This window comes from Camelina sativa, chromosome 16 (genome assembly GCF_030686135.1).
Source record: "Camelina sativa cultivar CO46 ecotype springtype chromosome 16, ASM3068613v1".
Taxonomy (NCBI): Eukaryota; Viridiplantae; Streptophyta; class Magnoliopsida; order Brassicales; family Brassicaceae; genus Camelina; species Camelina sativa.
Window position 1 is genome coordinate 23,772,916 of NC_141895.1, and position 23,934 is coordinate 23,796,849.

The 23,934-nt window shown below is 33.9% G+C and overlaps 3 protein-coding genes and 1 long non-coding RNA gene across 6 annotated transcripts; 1 reads left to right on the plus strand and 3 right to left on the minus strand.

Moving 5' to 3' along the window:
- Nucleotides 1–5,240: 5,240 nt before the first annotated feature.
- LOC104751586 (nuclear speckle RNA-binding protein A) lies at nucleotides 5,241–7,383 on the minus strand. Of its 2 annotated transcripts, none has more exons than XM_010473554.3 (6): nucleotides 7,071–7,383; nucleotides 6,749–6,882; nucleotides 6,408–6,669; nucleotides 6,265–6,326; nucleotides 6,070–6,151; nucleotides 5,241–5,754 (listed from the first exon to the last, which is right to left on the minus strand). In XM_010473554.3, exons 1-6 carry the CDS (start codon nucleotides 7,162–7,164, stop codon nucleotides 5,657–5,659), a joined length of 732 nt encoding a protein of 243 aa, XP_010471856.2. In that variant the 5' UTR covers nucleotides 7,165–7,383; the 3' UTR covers nucleotides 5,241–5,656. The 2 variants fall into 2 exon arrangements, with proteins under 2 accessions (XP_010471856.2, XP_087345879.1); XM_087489753.1 differs by having other exon boundaries at nucleotides 6,265–6,305; nucleotides 7,071–7,382.
- Nucleotides 7,384–9,894: 2,511 nt separating this feature from the next.
- On the plus strand, nucleotides 9,895–15,337 carry LOC147925898 (PH, RCC1 and FYVE domains-containing protein 1). The gene is made up of 9 exons (XM_087492930.1): nucleotides 9,895–10,648; nucleotides 11,081–11,167; nucleotides 11,262–11,351; nucleotides 11,450–11,536; nucleotides 11,624–11,743; nucleotides 11,871–13,988; nucleotides 14,152–14,298; nucleotides 14,398–14,870; nucleotides 14,992–15,337. Exons 1-9 carry the CDS (start codon nucleotides 10,598–10,600, stop codon nucleotides 15,143–15,145), a joined length of 3,327 nt encoding a protein of 1,108 aa, XP_087349056.1. The 5' UTR covers nucleotides 9,895–10,597; the 3' UTR covers nucleotides 15,146–15,337.
- Nucleotides 15,338–19,097: 3,760 nt separating this feature from the next.
- On the minus strand, nucleotides 19,098–19,933 carry LOC104751588 (protein IDA-LIKE 5). 2 transcript variants are annotated; one of them, XM_010473559.3, is made up of 2 exons: nucleotides 19,554–19,933; nucleotides 19,098–19,401 (listed from the first exon to the last, which is right to left on the minus strand). In XM_010473559.3, the coding sequence occupies exons 1-2, from the start codon at nucleotides 19,825–19,827 to the stop codon at nucleotides 19,379–19,381; spliced, it is 297 nt and encodes a 98-aa protein (XP_010471861.1). In that variant the 5' UTR covers nucleotides 19,828–19,933; the 3' UTR covers nucleotides 19,098–19,378. The 2 variants fall into 2 exon arrangements, with proteins under 2 accessions (XP_010471861.1, XP_087346567.1); XM_087490441.1 differs by lacking the exon at nucleotides 19,098–19,401 and having other exon boundaries at nucleotides 19,429–19,933.
- Nucleotides 19,934–23,289: 3,356 nt separating this feature from the next.
- Nucleotides 23,290–23,925, minus strand: LOC104751589 (uncharacterized). The gene is made up of 2 exons (XR_761823.2): nucleotides 23,711–23,925; nucleotides 23,290–23,633 (listed from the first exon to the last, which is right to left on the minus strand). It is a non-coding gene; the product is annotated as an uncharacterized LOC104751589 (long non-coding RNA).
- Between the last annotated feature and the right edge of the window lie 9 nt (nucleotides 23,926–23,934).

Genomic DNA, 23,934 nt, shown 5'->3' on the forward strand with positions numbered 1-23,934 from the left:
GATACAATACGATTTATTTGTTTATTACTTTATTAATTAATGATTCGAGTAAACATAAATCAAGAATTTGATTGGTCGGTTTTTCTTTCTCTCGAATTAAGCTTAGGATGAAAATATACCCAAAAACTTCACTTTTTGTGGCTCACCAAAAAAAAAACTTAACTTTTTGTGACGATGTGTATGTGTGTATTAAGTTCAATTTGTTTTATCCAAAAAAGTTACTCATGTTGCAAGGCAGCTTAGGCAGATGCGAAACATCGTTTGGTGATTCAAAGTCCACGCCAATAAAGGTAACAAAACGGAAAATGGTATTTGATTGATAATCTTACGCGACGTATGTACGTCTATGATGTGGTAGCTTAAAAGGTTCATAATGCGCTGTATGATTTTTTTTGTTTTATTTTGTCAACAGAACTGGTTGATTTTTTTTTTTTTTTGATCTTTTTTTTCTTTGGAGATAAGATATATAATGTATTAATATCAATAAATTACCAACTATGTGTCGCTGAATTGATAAAAGATATGAAATGTATGAAAAAAGAAAGAACATACATTGATCGATCGAACCATATTAATTGTTACTATTCCCTGGTAAACACCTATCGAGTTTATGTTTGTCGTAATGCACACTTTGCCCAACTTTACTGTGTTTCAATAAATGAAGAATAAAATGTGTTCCAATAAATCGGACACAATTGGATTCACTTATTTTATATATTCTTAATATATTTCTTCATATGGAATGTGTAAGTATTGTCAACAACAAAAAATGTAATGTTTAATCACTATTATCACTGATGTTTTTATCTCTTCCAGTGAATGTTAAACACCTCAACTCATCAGTTTTCTCGACAAACAAGTACGAAACTGTCTCTCCTCCATTAGTGATCTTCTCGGCCGCAAGTATGATGGAGCGCTTCGACTATTGGTTGCATCAAAACTACATAAGACATGTTTATAGTACTTGATCTAAAATCATTCTTTTTAAAAATAAATTTTTCATTCAATTCAGGCTCTCATTCGTTCACAAATCGTAAATTAGAATGTTACCAAAAAAACAAGAAAATCGTAAATTAGAAACTCATTATATTTACATATAAATAAACTCTATACCTAAAAAAGATGGTCAATACTCAATAGACAGTAGTTTTGTGTTGCTTTCTGCTTCACTCATTATTATATTAAAAACTACGTGCTTCAATTTTCATAATAATGATCTACCAAACAAATCAATGACTTTAAAGCAAAAATTCCATGCAAAAGTTAAAGAAGTAAAAAGTCTTATTTTCTTCCTTTAACATGGCTGATTGATTTCTCATTAAATAACTTGGGTTAGAACTGTTAAAGCTGGTGAAAAGGCTCCCTCCATTACCGGAATGTTCACCTGAACAGTTTATTTATTCATTAATGGTTTAATTTGTAATGAATCTTGATAATATGATGCAGTAATTTATAACGTTTTAATTAAGTGTTGAAAAACCTAAAGTAACATGTTAATGATCTTCGATCCTAAATATTATAGCTCATAAATTTTTAAGAAACAAATATTTATATAATATTAATTATCATTGCAATGTGTGAATGCATGAAACTGAAACTTCTGAATTATCAAATTCATGTATCCGTGTGAAAGCACTGGAAGGGGTTGGTAGACTTCATTTCTTCGTGGGGGGCCGCATGAGGGCTGCTAAATACGTCTTTCTGTACAATTTTTTTGTTATTCATCCTTTTATTGATTTTGTCTCCTCTCGAGAAAAACTCGTCCCTCTTTTTTTTGTTTAACTGTAAATATCATTAGAAAAGTAATGAAAAGTTTGGCTATTACAAGATATAGCCTATGGCTTTGTGACTCCTTGGCAAAAAGAATAAAAACAAGGAGATCAGCATTGGTAAATCACGGACTGTGAGATTTAAACTAGCCAGAACTCCATCAAACGGTGGCTCCTAGCATGTATGATGTTCCGGATGTCCTTATCAAGCATTCGAAAGATAGTAGACGGCTTTAAAAATTTTAATCCCTAAAATGCATATATAATCGATTAATTGTCATTACTCTAAATATGTATAGAATCAGAGTTTCGTAGTTGCTGGTACTTACCATAGAACAATATTTTTACCTTTTTTTGTTGTAGTTGTTAAGGGAACAGTTTTTCTTTCAGTGTGAAAAATCTCCAAATTAGGTAATAAACCACCACAAAGAATAGACACATATTCGAGAATAATATTACTATTAAGTTAGTAATTTACATTCATAAAAGTCTAAAATTTATAAGTAAGTTGTGAAAAGACTTGCGATATTGAAATGCACTACATGTACAAATCTAAGTAGGTACTGACTACTGACTATTATACCAAAACCCAACGAAGGATTTTTGTGTTTATGGATATTAACTTTTTGATTTTTTAATTTTTTTTTGGTTATACTCCCATTGGGTCCAAACTAACACAGTCTGAACTAAACTTAATAGAAAATCCCAAATGAATACTTCCCAAAGTAACCTACAAACTAAACAACATTTTCTTCCATTGCAATATCTCAATTAAAATAAAGGTATAAAACAGAAACTAATTTGAGAGTGTGAAAATTACACGTAAAAAGAGCGGAAAATACATAAATACTATTCGCTAACATGATATTATACATATTTTAACTTTGCTAAAGGAAAATGGTGTTTGTTACTAACTATAAAAACTTTAATATGTTATGACTACAATAATGTTGATTTGGTAAAAAATAGGTAGATGTAGATCCATCTAAATCAATATATATTCTATAAAATTCACGAACAATTATTTTTTCATAAAAATTCATGCATCTCTTTTTCTTCATGGAAATAAACAATTCAGCAATCTCCTTCATAGTCTTTCGTCGTGCCAAACAACAAAAACAAGAAGAATTATTGGATAATGTAAACGAATAATTTAATCACCGACTATGAAAAGTATCCAAAAAGACACTACCTAGCTCAAACTTAATCTCATTAACTTTTTTTTTTCCGTAAAAATTTGCCAATATTGAAAAAATTAGAAGATGATGAAGGTGGATATAAAAACGTGTATACACTTTAGTTTATAAGTTCAAAAGTAGTATCGTTTCTGGAAAAAAAGTTGAAAAGGAAACTAAAACACATTCGTCTACGGTAGATTTTGACAACCGACATGGAGACTTGGCCATACGTTGTAATGAACATGTTTAAAAGCGTATCGTAGTATCAAACTAAGTATATATGAATAAGTGATTAATTAGAATCCGAAGATACTTAAGTTGTTTTTGTCTAATATTAAACTTTCCAGCTTTGGTATCAAGAGTCAATTAGAACTCTATGATTGAGGAGACGACTAAACGAATAAAGATATATGCTTATCTTTGAATGCTAGCGAGTTAAAATATTTGTTCCAAACTAGTGGCTAAACAATACTTTAAAATACTGTCAACGGTATTTTAGATATATCGTGACTAGGCGTATTTGTTTATAAATCTCAGCAGTAAATGTGGATTAACATCGTGAAGGCTATGAACCTATGGTTCTCGTGAGCACGTTGCAGCATTTCCTATGAAACATTTAACTGTTACAGGACAAAACTTACTTCGCATTTTTCTTGTTTCCTGCCATTTTTTTGTTTCTTTTAATCTATTGTTAAGTGATCAGCTTATTACAGACGGACGTGTGCTGTACTGTTGTTAACTGGTCAGCTTACTACAGAAAAGCAAAAAATTCATACAAGTTTTGTCTCTAAAATCACTAAATATTGCTCGTAAAAGGAGAAAAAGAAAAAACATCCGACTGATGTGGTAACTAGGGTTCAGAAGTAGAAAACCGTCAGACACGAAAAATGTTTGATATGTAATACGAAAAGTGACGCGGAGGAAAGCATCTGCCTTCGAATATACGTTTTTGTGGTGTGCATCATATATGATTTTTTGGCAAGAGATTAATCATTTTTTTCCATTAATATATAAAAACAGTAAATGATTTTTCTGTGTGTGTTTAAATGATTTCTTTGAAAAGTAAGTAATAACATAAGTAATATATACTGTATTATTTTTGTTAACACTACTAATCTATTGCTGTTATGTAATCAAAATCCTTGGTCGATTTTATGAATTACAAGTGGAGCTATATGTGTGGGATGGTAGACTTTTGACGTTAAAACTAAAAGACCAGTTTTATTTTCTGATTAAAAGTAGAGCAATTTGTCGAGTGGTAGATCTTATATTCTCATGAGAGAGACATTCTAATTGTAAAATACGTTTATTATAAGTTGATCAAACGAGTACAACGACGAAATAATAAAACGATATGATAAGGAAATTTTTTAATTAAGGTGAATATGATGAATAAACTATCAAACGCGAAACGTTCAAAATTACTTTTGTAGATAAGTATTTTAAACAGACACACACACTATAATACTAGTTGAAAAGATGAGCATATGATATGTAATACCATTTACCAAACTTTATTGGTCTGTCTAATTCAACTGTTATAAAGTTAGTTATTTACAATTACATAAATAAAAACTAGGTAACAATTCGAAATGTAAATTTGCTCGATCGTAGTCATACTCACTATGTCAGATATCATCCTTTATTATTCGGTTTTTATGTATTTAAAGCTTCGGTAGCGGTAAATTGATCTTTATATTCTCAAACTAAATTTCATACACATTTAAATGTATTTAGATATCATCAAATTCCTACCAAGTCTAGAACGAAGAGAAATAAACTAATTGTAATAGTAGTAAATCATACTGCTATCAACATCTAACCGGTGTTGTTGAAAAAAAAAAACAAAAAAAAAAAAAACATCTAACCGGTGATCGATATGATGTTTTAAGTCGAAATTAGAAAAGTAATCCACAACCCCGAAAGTAAATAATAATACTAATCACGTCTCTCTCTTTCTTTTTTTTCTTGGGTCGAATGTTCGTTCAGAAACATTGCAGTTTCCACAATCAGACAATATATGTGACATAATTCAGACCACAAAAAAATGATTGAAATAAAAGTAATTAATCTAGTATAAACATTCATCTCAAAATAATACAGTCTTCCCCGTCTACATCACCCACAAACGCGTCTCATAAACAAAAACTTATTGACAAAAAGGGAACTGAAACCAAACCATTGTTCTTTTCCCAAGCAGAAGAGAAGACAAAAGGAGAGAGGAAGACAAGTCAAATATATGAATTGAGAAATAAAGAAAAATAAAACAAAAAGACTTGGGGATAAAGCAGAGTAGAGAAAATGTAATGTTTTTATTGATATTTAGCCAGAGATAATCATCTTCATAGAAGTATTCCATAGAAGAAAATAAAAAAGAATCAATTCATATGTAAGTAAAGCCAATCTTTTTAGTAATGAACATGTGATATTAACAACACAACTTCATATAACAGACTCATGTTATATATATATATATATATATATCTATGTTATAAGAGCCTTTTTAAGGTTCTATTATTACCTCATATTCCTACAATCTCCGCGCATCTTTGTTTCTCTCGAGTCTTGACTCAGGTTTGCTTCAACGATACAACAAGTGATGTAATGTGCGGTTTAATTCAGATTTCTACGGATGGATGATCTTTCCGCTAGACAAGATACAATAAACTACCATTTGGTTGATGAACCACAATGTCCCTGAGTCAGCCATCACCTTCTCCCTCGTTGTCCTGGTCTTGAACCTGGTTTTCTTGAAAACTGGAGCCGTAGGAACTTGGAATCAGGCTCGTTTTCGTCCATTCGATAACCTGTGAAATAGGTTATAAAGAACATTAAGGTTCAAGCGCATAGCTTCTTATAGGACGAGTTTATGGTTTAAGGATTAAGACATAGTTTAAAGGCATTGATAGCACATAGTGTGTCATGGCATATGATGATGTAGGGTTGTGCTTTTTGAAACCAAACTCACTATATCATAATATGTAGTAATCGGAAGACAACCAAATAGAAAATGATTCAAACTACGAACACAAACTTAAAAAAATACATGTGCTCCAAAAGCCAGGAAAACAGTTAAAAGCAAAAAAAAAAAAAGTGGCAAGAAAGAGAAGCTTATCGTTTACCTTGTAAGGTGCTCAGAGCAGTCGCTGCACAGGCAGGGGTTGTAAAATCAACAAAACAAAGAACAATAGGATCTCCATTGCGCTGCATTGCCCATAAATGAGAAATACTTCAGTACGTAGGTTAATCAAAGTAACAAGATTCTTGGGTAAGCGATTATTTCAACAAGAACCTAACTTTGAAGCAAGGAATCTTACATGTTTGGAGTCTTTGGTCACAAGTCTCACTTCTCTATATCCTAAAAAAGGTCGAAATATATCTAGACCATGGTTAAGGACAGTAAAAACAAATGGTTTCCGTCAAGTTAGTTATCAGTTTCAATTGGCATCAAATAGGATACGAGCTACTTCCCTCCTTGAGCAATTAGGAGGAAGTCCTTCAACATATAAAGTGTTGGACGCATCTGGAGGTAAAGGTCGTTCTCGGTTGCGTCTACCAACAGATTCCGGTGGATCAAAACCCATAGCATGGCCATTTGGACCATGGTCTAGAGGAAGAACCCCACCACGTCTCATCATAAAATCATCAATGGTTTGACCGTTACCTCCTCCTCTTCCCATGGAAACAGAACCGGCTTCTCCTGATTGCATAGAAGGAGTTTGCTTCAAGAGAAAAACAAAACCTTTTCAGAACTTTTTCAGAACAATGAAACAAAAATGAATGAATCAACAAGAATGGTACCACGCTTTGGAGGTATCGATCATAAGCTGAACCAATACTTCTGGTATCGGGAACATCGAGATCCTCATCCCGTGGATAATAACCACCACCACCGTGCATCTCATGCCCTGAAGTCATTGTAGATGGTGGAGCTTCTACAAGACGGTAACAAAAACATTAGATTTCACCTCTTTCATTACTCAATCTCAGGATTCGTAAGCTATAACATTAGATTATGTGCTTACTTATATTCCCTTATGATTGATGATACGATCAAATTGCTTAATCATGTCCTCAGATTTACAAATTTGGGTATTAAGAGAAAACGTGAAAGGAAGCTTACCGAAATCGGAACGGGGGCGTTTCGGAGGACCACTTTGAGGATGCTGATGCTGTTGTTGTTGTTGTCTCTGCTGGTTCCAGTACCCATCCGCCATGGAAATCGAAGCTACTAAATGGAAAATTAATAAGGGAACAAAAAAAAACAAACCCTAATTTCAATGAATAGATTCGATTCTATCTGGATTTGATAGAAGAAAACCCTAGCTTGCTCCTTCTTCTTCTTCTGCTCCAAAGCTCTCTCACGAAATCAAAAATTTCTCGAATCCCTCTTGATTCCAGTTTCTTCTTTGTGTGTGTAATCACGATTGATTTCGAAATTTCTGATTCTTTTGCTCTCTTTAAAGATCCGAGTCTTGTAAACCCGACCCGGTTTATTGACCCGATATGATTTCAATTTTAACGGTTTAACGGCCTGCTAAATCAACCTTTTTCAGGCCCATATGACCCGAGTTCGGTTATGTTGTATCCAAGATCCGGTTTTCAATATATTGCTACACTTGCATGCATTATGCATATATATGGTAAGTGATCAAACAACTATCTTGTCTGTTTAGTATTATTTTTTTGTTAAACGAGATAAGTTTTGTCGATAATAGTAAAAATTGAATTCTTTTTTTTTTACTGACAATACAAATTATACGCCTCTCTTTGAGCAGGACCAGGTTCTACCCGGATTTGGTGAGAAGAAAACAAAGATGAGTACCAGTGGCCCACTTACTCCTTCTCGTAAAAATTGATTTTTGCCTATCAGTTCTACACTAGCAAATAAAGTTACCCGATGATATAAACAACTATAAATGAAGAGGAGATACAATAACAATATACGTATGTAGATCAGTCTAAGATGAGTGAATGTGTGAATTACCGATTGTCGTATGTGTATAATAGATGCTTTCTTTAAGGAGTAACGAGAATATACTCTGATGTTGTCTTGGAGAGTACATATGCTGGCATGCAAAATCACAATGAATGAACTTTGAATAAGCGAATTAATAATAAATAGTGGACAAGAAACTATATGTCTGTAAACGACAAAATAAAAACGGAGTTATGTTTATTATATATACTCATATACTATATAAATGTAGGAAATGAGGAGATGGGGCCAAACACAACAACAATACAATACTGTATCACCAAAAAAAAAAAAAACTACATCTATATACTCTTTGTTGATGTTTTATACATGCATATATTTTGGCATTGGTTGTAATTTGTAACACACACACAGTCACACACATATGCTATTTACATGATCTTATTAGTTTTTTTTAAAGACGATACTTTCAAGTGTTATTAATGAGATTCTACGTTTCAGTAGCTAGCCTTCAACAATTGCAGAGTTTAATGTGAACAAAATATTAACGTAGACGCAACGGTTTTAATAATCTTACGTTCCAACAGTTAGCAACATTTGAATAAATTAATGTATATATGTCATATGCCATAACGATTGTAAAAGAGAAAGAATATAATACAATGTTCGGAACACTTGAAAATATCGTTCAAAAACGTAAAATCGAAGTTAACTTTGCAATTGTTGAAGTTTGTAAAGATTACAGTATTATTTAATTGATTATAAATTAATTTACAAATAAAAATTAAAATGTTTCTTAATATATGCATGGAAAATTGAACAATAACTTTTGTGTCTTGATACTTGGGCATGGATCATCCAATCCAAGGTTTTCGATTTGCTTTTACAATGTCGAGACGAGCTAGATCCTATGTAATGCTATACTGCTAGTATCAAACAAAATCACATTCATATTCGTTTGTAAACCACTTACTAATTTGTTTTGTCGGTGAAATTCAAAGGATTGCACAAATAAAGAATTGAGTTATATAGTATAACAAAATGATATAGATAAAATAAAAATAAAATAAAAGTATAGAAAAGAATGGTAGATGATGCGTTGCATTATTATTGTTTTCACCAAAAAGTGATACATTCTCCTCGACTAACTCCCACAAAATCTGGAGGGAAGCACCAAAGACCAACCGGGGCCCCACTTACTTACCTCTTCCTTAGGGGTACTTTTGTCTTTTCAAGCCAACGGCAACCAACATTCAACGTAGCTGCGCAAAAAGAATAAACCTTCCCTCTTTTTAATTACCGTTATAGCCCCATGTCCCCTCCGTGCGTGAAGTCTTTCTTAGACCGGACAACCTGAACCGGCCAGCTCTTGTCCTAAATTGGATTAGAACTCAGTATTAGTCATATTTAAGAATTTCGATAACAATAAAAGTCTAAGAATTTCGTAACAGATGTATCAATTCATCACATTTGACAATGCCCATAGCCCCATACCAATGAAAGGAAAAAAACAATACATCAAAACAATTTAAGTTCGAATGTAGACTCTGCTGCATGGGGAACGCCTCTCTTCCCCCTCACCTTTTTTTTTAATGCTTTTTCTTTTTTACCCTAGCCTTCACAATCACAGAGTCATAGACTCTCATAGGGGATGCCTCAACATAAATATATACTATTACATTTTTCAAAAAGTATATAAAATTGTTTTAAGAACATTTAAAGATAAAAGAAAAAGAAAGAATAAAGTATATATTGTTGGGTAATAACTAATACTTCTTTCGTTTATTTTTATTTGTCAAGATAATTTTTTGTTTTTTATTATTTGTCATTTTGTATTTACAATGCAATTTTATGTATTAAATTTTTAATTTTACCTCTAACTTTTAGATTATTAATTACTTATATCAAATGAAATAATGTATTCATCACGGATAAAATAGAAAATTTAATTATTTTCTGTGAAATTGTTTAGAATAACAAGTAATATAAAAAAACAGAGGGAGTAAGTAATAACCAGAAGTAAATAAACTCGTATCCTTTAATTAGTGGTACAAAACTACAATAGTAGTATAGAGTAACAGTAGTAGTTATTTTTTTAACCATGGTGAAAGTCTCTCTAAACACCGTCGTCACTTTCTTTTTATTATTTTTTTTTTTGATTCACGTCTTCTCTCTGTCATCGCTGTCTCTGACTTGCTTGTCTTCCTCCTTGTTCCTTTTTGCTTTTCCGTCGTTTTTCTCCGCCGGATTTTTCTCTCTCTCCACCACACTATTTATCTCCCGGAAAATAAAATAAAAACCCGATTTGTTTCGTCACTGCTAAACTTATATAAAAAAAAAAGCTAACACTTGCCAAAATCAGATTTTGCTTTGGGAGGAAGATTCTCTGAAGATCGTTTAGCTTTTCTTTTCTTTTGAATTTGGGTTTCTCTGTTCCTTTTATTTTCAATTTGGAGAAGCCTTGTTAGATCTGGGCAACTGCCAAAGTTTTAACTTCTTCTTTCAGTTTTTACGTTTCTCTTTCTCTCTCTCTCTCTCTCTCTCTGTTTCTGACTTGACCAAGTTCTGGGGTGGGACTGGTTACGTGTTTAAATTGATGGTTTCCACGGCGGCTAGGACCTCGTGGGCTCTTGTTTGTAGATGATGAACGGTCCTTCGTGTAAGGATCGAAGAGGTTTGGGGTGGTCTTCTGCTGATTTTTTTCACATGGAATGGCAGATCTTGTGACCTACAGTAATGCCGCCGACCACAACGTTGAACAGGTTCCTTCTCTCTCTCTTCTTCTATTTGGTTATCACTTGAATTTTTTTTTTTTTTTTGGGCTCTGAAGCTGTATATAAAAGCTCAAATCTTGAGTCAAAATTGTTGTAATTTAGGGGTTAAACGATTCAAGGGAGTTAGACTATGAATCCCCAAGCTGGAATTTTTTGAGTTACTGTTTGTTCAAACTGTTAAAAAGTCCAGCAAATCCGAATTCTCAGTTTAGTTTGGGGGATTGTTTGTTCGTGTTTCCCTCAGATTCTGTCCGTGTAATTAGATAACTTGTGTCTTGAATCTGTTTTGTTTTTTTGAGTGAACTTGAGGTTTATTGAAAAAGGAAGGACTTTTATACATTGTAAGCTATTGGGGGAGTTCATCAATTAGAAAGAGTGGAATTCAATTAACAGATGTTCCTGTTAAACTGATACTCGCAGGCATTGATTACATTGAAGAAGGGGACTCAACTTTTGAAATATGGTCGCAAAGGAAAGCCAAAGTTTTATCCGTTTAGACTGTCTAGTGTAAGTTGCTTTCTTCTCCAACCACTTCTTTTTTTTCCTTTACTTGCTTCTTGGACAATCGCTTATTATATACTTGCTGCTGTTGGTTGTGCAGGATGAAAAATCTTTGATCTGGATATCGAGTAGTGGTGAAAAGCGACTTAAATTAGCTTCTGTATCTAAAATTGTACCTGGGCAAAGAACTGTAAGATATCTTTCATTTATTTAGCTTCTTCTGTATCTAAAACTCTGCATCCCTTGTTTCAAGATTATATAATAATCATTTCATCTCTTTTGGAACAGGCTGTTTTCCAGCGCTATCTTCGCCCAGAGAAAGATTACTTATCCTTTTCTCTCTTATACAACGGGAAAAAGAAGTCTCTTGACTTGGTTAGTCGTCCTGAAAACTAAGATTTGGATAATACTTTCAACAACACTTGATAATAACTCCAGGGATAACAGTTTACTTCTTAATAGATTTGTAAGGACAAGGTTGAGGCTGAGATTTGGATTGGAGGCTTGAAGACATTAATATCGGGTGGCCAAGGCGGGCGCTCAAAAATTGATGGCTGGAGTGGCGGAAGCCTTTCAGTTGATGTAAGTACTCTGTCTGTACGCTGTTTTGTGATCATTTTCTTAGGACTACTGTTGAACTTATTGGTTGATGATATGAACATTTCCAGTTAAGTATTCAATGCATTTGTTTGCTTTTTATATGTTCCAGGCCAGCAGAGACTTGACATCAAGCAGTCCAAGTAGCAGTTCTGCCAGCGCTTCACGGGGTCACAGCTCTCCTGGGATTCCCTTTAATTTTGATCCTATTGCTTCTCCTAAGAGTGCTGAGCCTGAGCCTGAGGTTCCTTCAACTGAGTCAGAGAAATCACATGTTGCATTGGACAACAAAATTATGCAAACAAAGGTATCTGGTTCAGATGGTTTTCGGGTTAGTGTCTCAAGTGCCCAAAGTAGTTCTAGTCACGGTTCTGCAGCAGATGACGCTGATGCTCTAGGTGACGTTTATATTTGGGGTGAGGTTATATGTGACAATGTTGTTAAGGTCGGGATTGATAAGAATGCAAGTTATCTGACCACAAGAACGGATGTCCTTGTGCCGAAGCCACTGGAGTCTAATATTGTCTTGGATGTTCATCAAATTGCATGTGGTGTTAGGCATGCCGCATTTGTGACAAGGCAAGGTGAAATTTTTACTTGGGGTGAAGAATCTGGTGGAAGATTGGGTCATGGAATTGGGAAAGATGTTTTTCATCCTCGTCTTGTTGAATCTCTCACAGCTACTTCCTCTGTTGATTTCGTTGCTTGTGGAGAATTCCACACTTGTGCTGTTACTCTTGCCGGAGAGCTATATACCTGGGGTGACGGTACACATAATGTCGGGCTTCTTGGGCATGGCTCTGATATCAGTCACTGGATTCCAAAAAGAATTGCAGGTTCTCTCGAGGGGCTTCATGTGGCTTCTGTAAGTTGTGGACCCTGGCATACCGCTTTGATAACATCATATGGGAGGCTTTTTACATTTGGAGACGGAACATTTGGTGTCTTAGGACACGGTGACAAGGAAACAGTTCAGTATCCACGAGAAGTTGAGTCTTTATCAGGATTGAGAACGATTGCGGTTTCATGCGGAGTTTGGCACACTGCTGCTGTTGTTGAGATCATTGTCACGCAGTCAAACTCAAGTTCTGTATCATCTGGAAAATTGTTCACATGGGGTGATGGAGACAAAAACCGTCTTGGACATGGTGACAAGGATCCTCGGCTTAAACCAACGTGTGTGCCTGCGTTAATTGATTACAACTTTCACAAAATTGCATGTGGACACAGTTTAACAGTTGGTTTGACCACGTCTGGACAAGTGTTCACAATGGGGAGTACTGTCTATGGTCAACTTGGGAATTTACAGACTGACGGGAAATTACCGTGTTTGGTGGAAGACAAGCTTGCAAGTGAATTTGTCGAGGAGATCTCCTGCGGCGCATATCATGTGGCGGCCTTAACATCTAGAAATGAAGTTTACACATGGGGTAAAGGAGCCAATGGGAGATTAGGGCATGGTGATCTGGAGGATCGAAAAGTACCAACTCTTGTGGAAGCTTTAAAGGATAGACATGTAAAGTACATTGCTTGCGGATCAAATTACACTGCAGCCATATGTCTGCACAAATGGGTCTCTGGTGCTGAGCAGTCTCAGTGTTCAACCTGTCGACTGGCTTTTGGGTTTACAAGGAAAAGACATAACTGTTACAATTGTGGACTTGTGCACTGCCATTCATGCAGCTCAAAAAAAGCATTCCGAGCTGCATTGGCCCCAAGCGCGGGAAGACTATATCGTGTCTGCGACTCTTGTTATGTTAAGCTCAGCAAAGTGTCTGAGATAAGCGATACTAACAGAAGGAACAGTGTTGTGCCTCGTCTTTCAGGGGAGAACAAAGATAGATTAGATAAATCTGAAATAAGATTAGCTAAATTTGGGACATCCAATATGGACTTAATTAAGCAGTTGGATAGCAAAGCGGCAAAACAAGGAAAGAAGACTGACACGTTTTCTCTCGGTCGCAACTCTCAGCTGCCTTCTTTATTGCAGTTGAAAGATGCTGTGCAGTCTAATATAGGTGATATGCGAAGAGCTACTCCAAAGTTAGTTCCTGTTCCATCAGGTATTAACTCTCGCTCGGTGTCACCTTTCTCTAGGAGATCTAGTCCTCCCCGCTCTGCCACTCCTATGCCTTCGACTTCTGGCCTCTATTTTCCGGTGGGTATAGCAGATAATATGAAAAAAACCAATGAAATCCTGAATCAGGAGATCGTTAAGTTACGAACACAGGTATATATACATTCTCAGTCAAGGTTCATTCTTCCATGTTCTCATTTTATTTTCTTGGAATTGGGTAAAAAGCTGACCACAAGTCACTTTCTTTTCCATGATCCACCGATTTGGTATTGTTATTCATGTGAGTCTAATTTAAAAATTATGGATTTGCTTTTAGGTTGACAGTCTGACTCAAAAATGTGAACGCCAAGAAGTAGAGCTTCAGAACTCGGTTAAGAAGACTCAGGAAGCCTTAACACTGGCAGCGGAGGAATCTGCCAAATCAAGAGCCGCAAAAGAAGCAATAAAGTCGCTCATAGCACAGGTAAGTCCAACAGATTTTATGAACTACATTGAAAACTTTAAATTTACTTCCCACAAGCTAACTCTTAACTGATTTTGCTTGTGTAATTAATAACAACAGCTCAAGGATGTAGCTGAGAAGTTGCCACCTGGTGAGAGTGTAAAACTCGCTTGCCTCCAAAACGGAATAGACCAGAACGGTTTCCATTTCCCTGAAGAAAATGGGTTCCATCCTTCAAGGTCGGAGTCAATGACTTCATCTATATCTTCAGTTGCTCCTTTTGACTTTGCCTTTGCAAACGCATCTTGGTCCAATCTCCAGTCACCAAAGCAAACGCCTAGAGCCAGCGAAAGAAACAACAACGCTTATCCAGCGGATCCAAGGCTTAGCAACAGCGAGTCAGTAATCAGTGAGAGAAACGAGCCTTTCCAGTTCCAAAACAACAGCGACAATGGTTCGAGCCAAACAGGAGGACTTGTTAACAATACTAATCAGGTAGAAGCAGAGTGGATCGAGCAGTACGAGCCAGGCGTGTATATAACCCTTGTCGCCCTCCACGATGGAACTAGAGATCTACGAAGAGTCCGCTTCAGGTTAACATTGTTGCTCATACTCTTTGAATTAATGTATATTCCAAATTTTTACCAGTAAGTGTGTGATGATACTAAAGATTGTGATTGTTTTTTTTTTTTTTTTTTTTTTGGTTTCTTGCAGCCGAAGAAGGTTCGGAGAACAGCAAGCTGAGACATGGTGGTCGGAGAATCGAGAAAAAGTGTATGAAAAATATAATGTAAGAGTATCGGAAAAATCACCGGCTTCTCAAACGCATAGAGACGAAGAAGAAGAAGAAGAAGACGTTCCTCAGTAGTAGTCATAGTAACATTTGTATCATTTTGGCCCGTAATTTCCAGTTTCTTTATGTTTTGCCCCGAAACTCTTTATTGTTCAACTTAACTCCTCTTCCTTCTTTTTTTCTCTCTATGGGAGATTAATTTTCGTGTACACTATGTTGTATATATATATATATATATATATAGACCATCGGTTCTTGCAAAGAAAATTGAAGTATACTTTTCTAAATTTCAACTGAAATAAATAATTTTGATTTTTTTTATGTGATTAATTGACTTAAAGACAATGATTAAGTTGTACCTAATTCTGTGAGACAATGTGTTACCAAAATATAAGTCAACCCCACAACTAGTTAAGCAACTAGAAATCCATCAACTTCCACCAATGCATATTTATATGTTTTAACATTCTCAATATTTTATATTCTTTTTGTTCTACTACCATTTTAGACATTACAATTATTTGTATATCAAAATCTAATACTCTCTCCCTATCACAAAGAATGTCATTTTGACATAATGCACACAAATTAAAAAAATTGTTTAAATTTATGTTTACCTTTTATAAATACACTATAATAATTTCTCTTTCTAATTAATAAGTTCAAATAATAAGGATAAAAAAAAAAGATATAATCTTAAAATTTGCATTGTAAACATAAAACGACACTCTTTTTGTAACAAGAAAAATGTGTCAAAATGACACTTTTTATGAAATAGAAGGAGTACATATTATCCACCAACTTCTTGTTGACTCTTTTGCAAGGCAGTAACTAAAAGTGTAGATTTACAAAATAGTTTTTAACCCCATTATTTACAAAAAAAAAGGGATGAAAAGAGATAATAAATAAGTACTTTTTCAACAAGTTTTTAAAAATTAATAACATGATTTTCTCACGTACTTTAGTTAAAATAAGATCTTACTTTATAAAATTATTCATTATATTCATTTTTTTAGAGCACATGCAAAATCAAATATTTACTTATTTATGATTTTGCCACCATATCAGTTTTGCAAATGAGTGAGTAGAATTTGGCTATCAAGCAAAATAACCTGAGTAAAAAATCACTTATTCACACCTACAAATATTTCATAACAACTCTCGACCTTTTTATTCATATCTATAAAAATTAAACATTTCGTCACCTATATTTTCCTTGACTTCTATTCTATGCTTTGTCGCCAACCAAAACGCCTTTCAAGTTTCAACCTAACCGCCTTTTAAAGTAAGTGTAAATCTCAATTTACTTGGCTCATTAATTATGTGTATATATGTGTTTAGTTTTTATCTTATTTATTTGGAAATCCAGACTTAATTATTAGATTTAATCTTTATGAGGTTAAAGAGCTCTTTTGCATTTTCATTATAGAATTTACGTTTACAATTAAGTATATTTTGTTTACAACAGCAAATTTTTGGGTTCATTTCAAAGACACAAAGTTAAACATAAACCGCATGTAGTCAGCAGTATATATGTTAAATTGTTAATTATATGGTTGAAATAAGATCACTAGTTTTATGGTTGGGTTGCTTGCTGCTAATAAATGCGATATTTTCTCACATAAGAAAATTTCAAAGTCCTTGTTGAATTATCAAACCGAAACTTACTGTCACTGTTATATATATCCCCTTGTATGAAATAAAGTAATAGTAGTACGTTATACTATTAGTATATATGTCAAGAATATACTTGATGACCTCACGATTAGAAATTAATGCATCATTTTATGGTGACTTCATTTAATTTTTATTTTCCTTTATTGAATTTGTGACTTCATTTATGAAAGTTATAGGATCTGCAAGTCTCATGTAAATATGTCTGTACGTATTCCAAAGAAACAAATTAATTGATCGATATAATATTTTCCCCGTTTCTTTGCAATTTTTCCTGAAAAATATTTATGATACAAATTAATAAAGGTACAGTATAAGTAAATAAATAAAATTTCCTAAAAAATTAATCCCTAAAACTGCTTACTCGATTCGTAGTGTTTGGAATCATTCTTGTGATTTGTTTTTGTAAGTTTGCAATTGCAAATTCAAGTTGGATTTTTGAACTTTTCAATATAATTTAAATAATATTGTTGACAAAACAAACTTTGAAACTGATGGGGTATGTGATTTCTTTGTTTTGGATCTATAAAAAAACATATATGGCCCTTGAACATTTTTATTAGTTTTCTTTTGTTAAACACTGACAAATCTTTTGCTTTCTTAAATATTCTGGTACGTTATCTGTTTTTGTTATTTTCTGATAAATGGAACATATTTGTTGGTGATTAACTTGATAATAACGCGAGTGAGAATATTTGATACTAAGATTTTTGTGTCTCCTAGCAGGTTCAATTAACCTTAAGTGTTGTAGTATTTAAGGTGTCAATCCAAATGGGATGTTGCTAGCAATCAAGATGCAATCAAGGAATCACAAGTTAAGCCAATTCAAAGAGTGTTTTTATCTAAGAGTCCTAGAATGATCAAAATGCGAAATGGAAATGAGTCACAGAACAAGAAACAAGAATGCATGACAAGAAGCGAAAGTGAATAAAAACGCAAACGATTCTAAGCATGAACAAACGAAACAGTTCCAAGAATGTAATAAAATCAGAAAGAAAGAAGTCCTAAGGATGGGGTAATTGATGTCGGTGGAGTATTCTAGTCTAAGGAGTGTTTAACATACCATAAGCAAAGTATCCCTAAACAATGAACATCACAACTTAGCTAATCCAATCTCTTGGCAAAAGCTACTCAGACGCAACCACTTCCATACCTAGCTCTCGCTAGAGAAACGTGGTCGAGCAGGCATGACAGACAAGTTCATTCGTGTCAACAAACATCCTAGACAACTAATCTCTTAGGCTAGGAACGTAAGTCTCTGGCACTAGTTGGTCAGACATTTCATCAAACACCTTTTGGGTGCGGAAATGTCTCGAACCTAGTTCCAATTGATCAGAGAGAAACAAGTAATTCTAACTCTAGTCCAGAAGGGAATTTTACAATCAAAGCTTAAACACTCTACATCCTAAGATCCTCCACCTAATCTATCCCATCCTCAGGAACTACCACACTACTCAGATCCGAAAATCATAGTCAAGGATGCAAACACAGAAATCATTGAATCAAGCATAATAAGATAGATAAAAATAAGATTAACAACTTTGTAGAAGGAATCAAATGGAAAATCTCAATAAATCTCAACGATATCGGAATACAAGTCTGAGAACGTGTTTTGGATGCTAGGTTAAAAACCTTCTGGGAACGAAAACGAGATTAAAAGATAAGATGTCTCCGCAAAGACTTAACAAAATGTATATATAGTAGTCCAACATGGAAAGCCCTAAAACTTAAAACGACAAGGTAAAGCGTCGGTTCGGTAATCTCCTGAAGCATGTGAAACCAAACGTCTTTCTTCCCGACATGTGCGATCAAGTCCATGTGCGTCGAATGGAATCCAATGTCATCATAGCTCGGATGGAAGGCTGAGGAGCATGGCTTGGACGGATAGCTCGGACGGAACGGAGATGGTGACAATGGCTCGGACGAGACGGAGATGGTGACCATGGCTCGGACGAGAATGAAGATGGTGACCATGGCTCGGACGAGAATGAAGATGGTGACCATGGCTCGGACGAAACGAAGATGGTGACCATGGCTCGGACGAGAATGAAGATGGTGACCATGGCTCGGACGAAACGAAGATGGTGACCATGGCTCGGACGAGAATGAAGATGGTGACCATGGCTCGGACGAGAATGAAGATGGTGACCATGGCTCGGACGAGAATAGCTTCCAACGTTTCCTAAATACCTGAAATACTCCAAAATGCACAATGTATGCAAGGATGATGCAAGAGCTACCTAGACGTGCAAAGTGTATAGAAAAAACTAGAAAACGATGCAAACCAATGAGTTATCCTAGCTAAATGCATGATAAAAATAGGCTAAGGAGAGACAAAATATAGACATATCAATATTCTGCCGCTTATCAAGGCATTAAAGGCTTCTCAATTTAACAAAAAAAAAAAAAAAAAAAAAAAAAAAAAAAAAAAAAAAAAAACATACTAGTGTTTTGTGATAGAGAGAACAAAGAAGTACATCAACATGATGCATTAATACAAATTATTCAACCATGAGTTCATCATATATATAGGGTACATATTCTCCAAACTATGATACAAGTAGGGTTAAAATAAGTAGGCGTGCGTCCAAAAATAGCTCGACCTTGAGTTGGTTTCTCGATGGAATTTGGCAATCAGCGATTGCAATAATTAATTCCTACCCCAAAAAAAAAAACTTTCTTTAAGAGATATATATATATATATATATATATATGCATCATGCATATTAATGTAGATATATATATGTATATATGTGTAAGTATATATATCTTGTTGATAAAGATCATGGATATCTATGGGAATTAGTACTCTGTAAACCGTAGACGTTGTGTTTCTTGGAAGGAGCAGAAGGTGGAATTGGTAATGTCTTGGGCAAAAACCCTGAGAAACTTTCTGGAGGGTAGTCATCATAAATGAAACCTTGATTACGATGATGATGATGTGGATTTGGTCTTCTCACCTTGAAAAATCTCTGTGGTCTTGATGATGAGTATCTTCGTAAGCCTTCCGCTTCACACATCCTCCATGAGAACACCATCATAATTACCACTAGAATCATCATTGCTCTGCGTTTATTGCCCATTATTGTCAAGTATAAGCTTGCTTTCAGAAAACAGGTATAGGGAAAAGATGGAAGAAATAGAGAAACTGAGAGTGATCTTCTTAAGGTGAGTGTGAGTTATTGGGGGGACTGGTTGATGTTATAAGAAAAAACAATTGTACTAACCATCATATAATACTATATATATTTATATAAAGTTTGTATACAGTGGTCTTGATTACGATCTTTCTTACCGAAATAACCTCTAACCTTATAATCCTGTTCTCTTGTACATATAAAAGTTATTATTTTGACATTTTTAATTTTAACATATAAGTTAAGTATACTTTATTAGAAGTTAATCTTTTTGAATTTTATAACGACATTTTTTGTAAAACGGAAAGAAAACTAATAAGGTTGATTCTTATGATCTATTTTCTGTTTTGTTGTTTATTGAAAACTAGAAAAGTGTATCATAGAAACTCTCCAGCAAATTAGTTTTTCTTTTTATAGGAAAACAAAGAAGTAAAACCAACTAACTTAACTTTTCAAATAGTTTGTATGAATTGAGACTTATTGAAATTTCTATCAACTATATATGCTTTATATAAAGGTTTATTTATTATGCATGCATAAGCATAAATGGGCGACTTTTATGTTTTTAGTATAAACTATTATTAGTTAATCAATATAAATGTCATAAATTCGGTGTACGTTAGAAAGAGGAATTGCTTGATTAAAGGCATGAAAGATTGTGTTGTCTAGAGGTGGGAGTGGGTAGGATGTTTTATGCTTTTGAACGGGTCTTTAGGGGATCAGGGGATTCATATAGTAAATGTGTTCATATGTGTAAAATATTATGAGCTTGTTGCTTTTGTAGTTGATGGTGGCACTGGCAGGGATTATTAACGCAACCACGTTTAACGATACATTATCATATATTTTTGGCAAATGTATGGAATTTGCATAGATGTTTTCTTGCCACTATCTAATAAACAACCGAGTTTTAAAGTGTAAATGTTATCATTAGATTTTTCTAAAAAATGAATTTCTGAATTCAGTTGGCATTAAATGTTGTGAGGAACATGGAAATAAAGTAAAAAAGAAAAAGAAAAAGGAGGAAACATATAAAGAAGGGGGAAAGTGGATTAAAATAATAAATACTATAATAGGAAATATCGGTGGCGTTGGTACCACTCCAAGTTTGAAAATTATAACTTGCATAATGAAAAAATACTACTACGTACGTCTACGTGAGCCCTCCTGCCGCCTCGGTGGCTCGGTCTTGTCTTCTGTTTTCATATCCAATACCAATAGTATAACACACTTTGTTCTTTCTTTCTTTTGTTTGCATAGCCCATGTATAACAGAGTAATTTTTTGCAAAAGAAACAAACAAACTAATCAAGCACTAAACTATCCAAATATAAATAAATAAAAACCCCCAATCTGGTGACCAAAAAAAAAAACCCAATCTTGCTGAAATAATATTTACATATCGGAAAATGCATAATGTTGATGGAAATTATTAGTCAAAAAGTCAAAGCAAGACCATTTTTCTACGATCTGACATCTCTACATCTCACGTTCGTATAGTACATAGGCATAATAAATAACAATTTTAACCAACATGATTTGGATTAAAGATATTAATTAATTACGGAAATTTTGTATGTACAGCATACTACGGAGTTGATAGTTCCATGACTCTTGATTCAATCCTTTCGGCTAACGCAAAACTCGGCTATTAAATAAGCGACCAAGAGATACGCTCAATTTCGCCGACAAAAACTCTTACACTACATATCTACTTGCTTTTACATTATCGAAATAGAGTATTTATTCCATATAATCGATGTTTATTTCACATATATTTTTATTTACAACTGATAAAAGTAAGTGGGATTATACATGATTTGGCGTTCATATTGAATACAAACAAATTGAAATAAAGTTGCATACCATTATAATCAAGCTCACTAAACAAAACAAAAAAAAAAAGGAGAAAATGGCACACAAAAAAAAGATCAAAGTGGACCTCAGTTTGCCGACAGAGCTGATGACATAATACAGTATGAAAAGACATGTAGTATTAAATATTGTTGGATAGATTCAGGTAGTCCTACTTTTATTTATTGGGTCACGCATTCAATGTCAAATTTTTTCTTTTCTTATAAACGCATTTATATCATATGGTTGCTAGTAGGCCCTTTAGAAATTTCCAAATCAACAGGAACAAACATTTAATTACGAAAAGCCCGACAGTATTTTTTTTCAACTCATGCTATAAATTTTCGACATATATAGATCATATGATATAAATGCGTTTATAAGAAGAAAAAATACATGCAAGATACGATTGCTGTGGAGATTCAAAGCTCTGCCTTCTGCTCGTATCTCAAGCATACGAAGTTCGGGTCTCTTCCGATAGTTACAAAAATACAATATAAATTATGTGTATTTGTAATTCATCTTTGGTTATATGTTTTGTTCGTTTCTTTTTGTGGCGATCATGCATGATATATTATTGAGCATATGTTATGCGGATTTATAAATTTGACACACAAATTACAAAGTTACCAAAATAAACCGTTACCACAAAAAGGAGAAATGGCAAGCATTATTATAATATTGCTCACAAAAACTTTGTTTTACACTCTCAACATAACATATATTAGAACAAGATCTACTACTCTACTCACAACCAAAACAAAAACTAAAAGTCTAAAACACACTTACAAGTATATATAAATGTGGACATATTTATATCACTTTACAATTATTAATAATGAACATTTCATACAAATTACCAAATATTTAGTTATTTCTGCAAACGTAGATGTCTTTTGGATTTTTAATAAAAAATACATGAACAAAGTATTTAATTGGCTCAATTGAATAAAACGTTTATTTCAGTGGTAATAAAAAAACGTAGATCAGTGGTATTAAACTAATAATTTGCTTATATGATGTAATTAATTAAACGAATATGAACACGTTTTAGAATAATCAAACTAACTATATTTGTCAACTAAAATCAAGTGCTTTGTAATGCATTTTGTTAACTTGATTAACCACATTAACTTTTTTCTTTTTCTTTTCTTGCTTCTTGTTAAAATGGGTTGAGAAATTCTCGACCAAAACATGTTCATCTCTCTCTACGTCAAAATCATCCCTCCCAACGAACACAGAAGCTTATTTTGAAGCTTTTTCTTTTCTTGCTTCTTGTTATTTTGAAGTTTTCTTCTTGGCGCTCAAAACATGTTTACTTTTTACATTGCTCAAAAAATTCCGACGAACAATAAGAGTAGACTTGTTTCCGAGAGGAGGCAACACATAACCCGCCTTGACAATATTAATGGGCTTTCGTTGCTAAGTTTTCTTCTAACGTCTTAAACTAATATATCGTTCTGAAAAGAGTAAATATATACGATGTAGTAGTGACTATGCCTTCTTAAAAGATTATTTTTGTTAACCACTACTTTTGTGCTTTTAACTCATTCGGTAGTTTCAAATATTTTTATATGATTGGTAACTTTGGTTCATTAAACAGAGAGATATCATCATAATGGATTAATGGTGACAATTCCAAAAACATTAATAAAAACACACATAAATGAAAACAGAGATATCATAACATACTGCAACATACTATACTACGGATCTCATAAACGTTTCAGTTCCCAGTAATTAATGAAAAACGTATGAAGATACCCATAAATATCACCTTAATCAATTAAGTTTGATCAAACTGAGACTCTCCTGGAGGACGGCAACGATGAGGAGTCTTGAAACATTCATCAGGAACAGGAGAGTAAATAGGTGGAGCATACGAATTAGACGGCGTATCTGCAATTCACAAGTCCCTTAATAATTCAATTGATACAAAATAATGATACACAGAGTCTTTATGCACGGAAACATACCAGAGAAAACAACTTGATTAGCATGGGAGATTATGAAAAGCGCCAAGAATGAGAAAAGCATCATCACAAGGAGCTTCGATGAACTTGGCATCTTAGCCACTAAAGACATATCTCTCTCTCTCTCTCTCTTTTTTTTTTTTTTTTTTCTTTCTTTTCTTATAAGACTTTAGAAAGGGCTGAGTGACTGAGTCGTCAGGTGAACTTGGGTGATTGGTACTAATAAT

Excerpts from the sequence above, each read along its gene's own strand:
- LOC104751586 (XM_010473554.3), bottom strand. The coding sequence starts at position 7,164 with ATGGCGGATGGGTACTGGAACCAGCAGAGACAACAACAACAACAGCAT. Across the intron at positions 6,670-6,748 it reads ATCGATACCTCCAAAGCGTG|CAAACTCCTTCTATGCAATC; the intron begins GTACCATTCTTG and ends TTTCTCTTGAAG. Across the intron at positions 5,755-6,069 it reads TGCTCTGAGCACCTTACAAG|GTTATCGAATGGACGAAAAC; the intron begins GTAAACGATAAG and ends CCTATTTCACAG.
- LOC147925898 (XM_087492930.1), top strand. The coding sequence starts at position 10,598 with ATGGCAGATCTTGTGACCTACAGTAATGCCGCCGACCACAACGTTGAA. Across the intron at positions 11,352-11,449 it reads TTGTACCTGGGCAAAGAACT|GCTGTTTTCCAGCGCTATCT; the intron begins GTAAGATATCTT and ends CTTTTGGAACAG. Across the intron at positions 14,871-14,991 it reads CTACGAAGAGTCCGCTTCAG|CCGAAGAAGGTTCGGAGAAC; the intron begins GTTAACATTGTT and ends GGTTTCTTGCAG.
- LOC104751588 (XM_087490441.1), bottom strand. The coding sequence starts at position 19,827 with ATGGGCAATAAACGCAGAGCAATGATGATTCTAGTGGTAATTATGATG.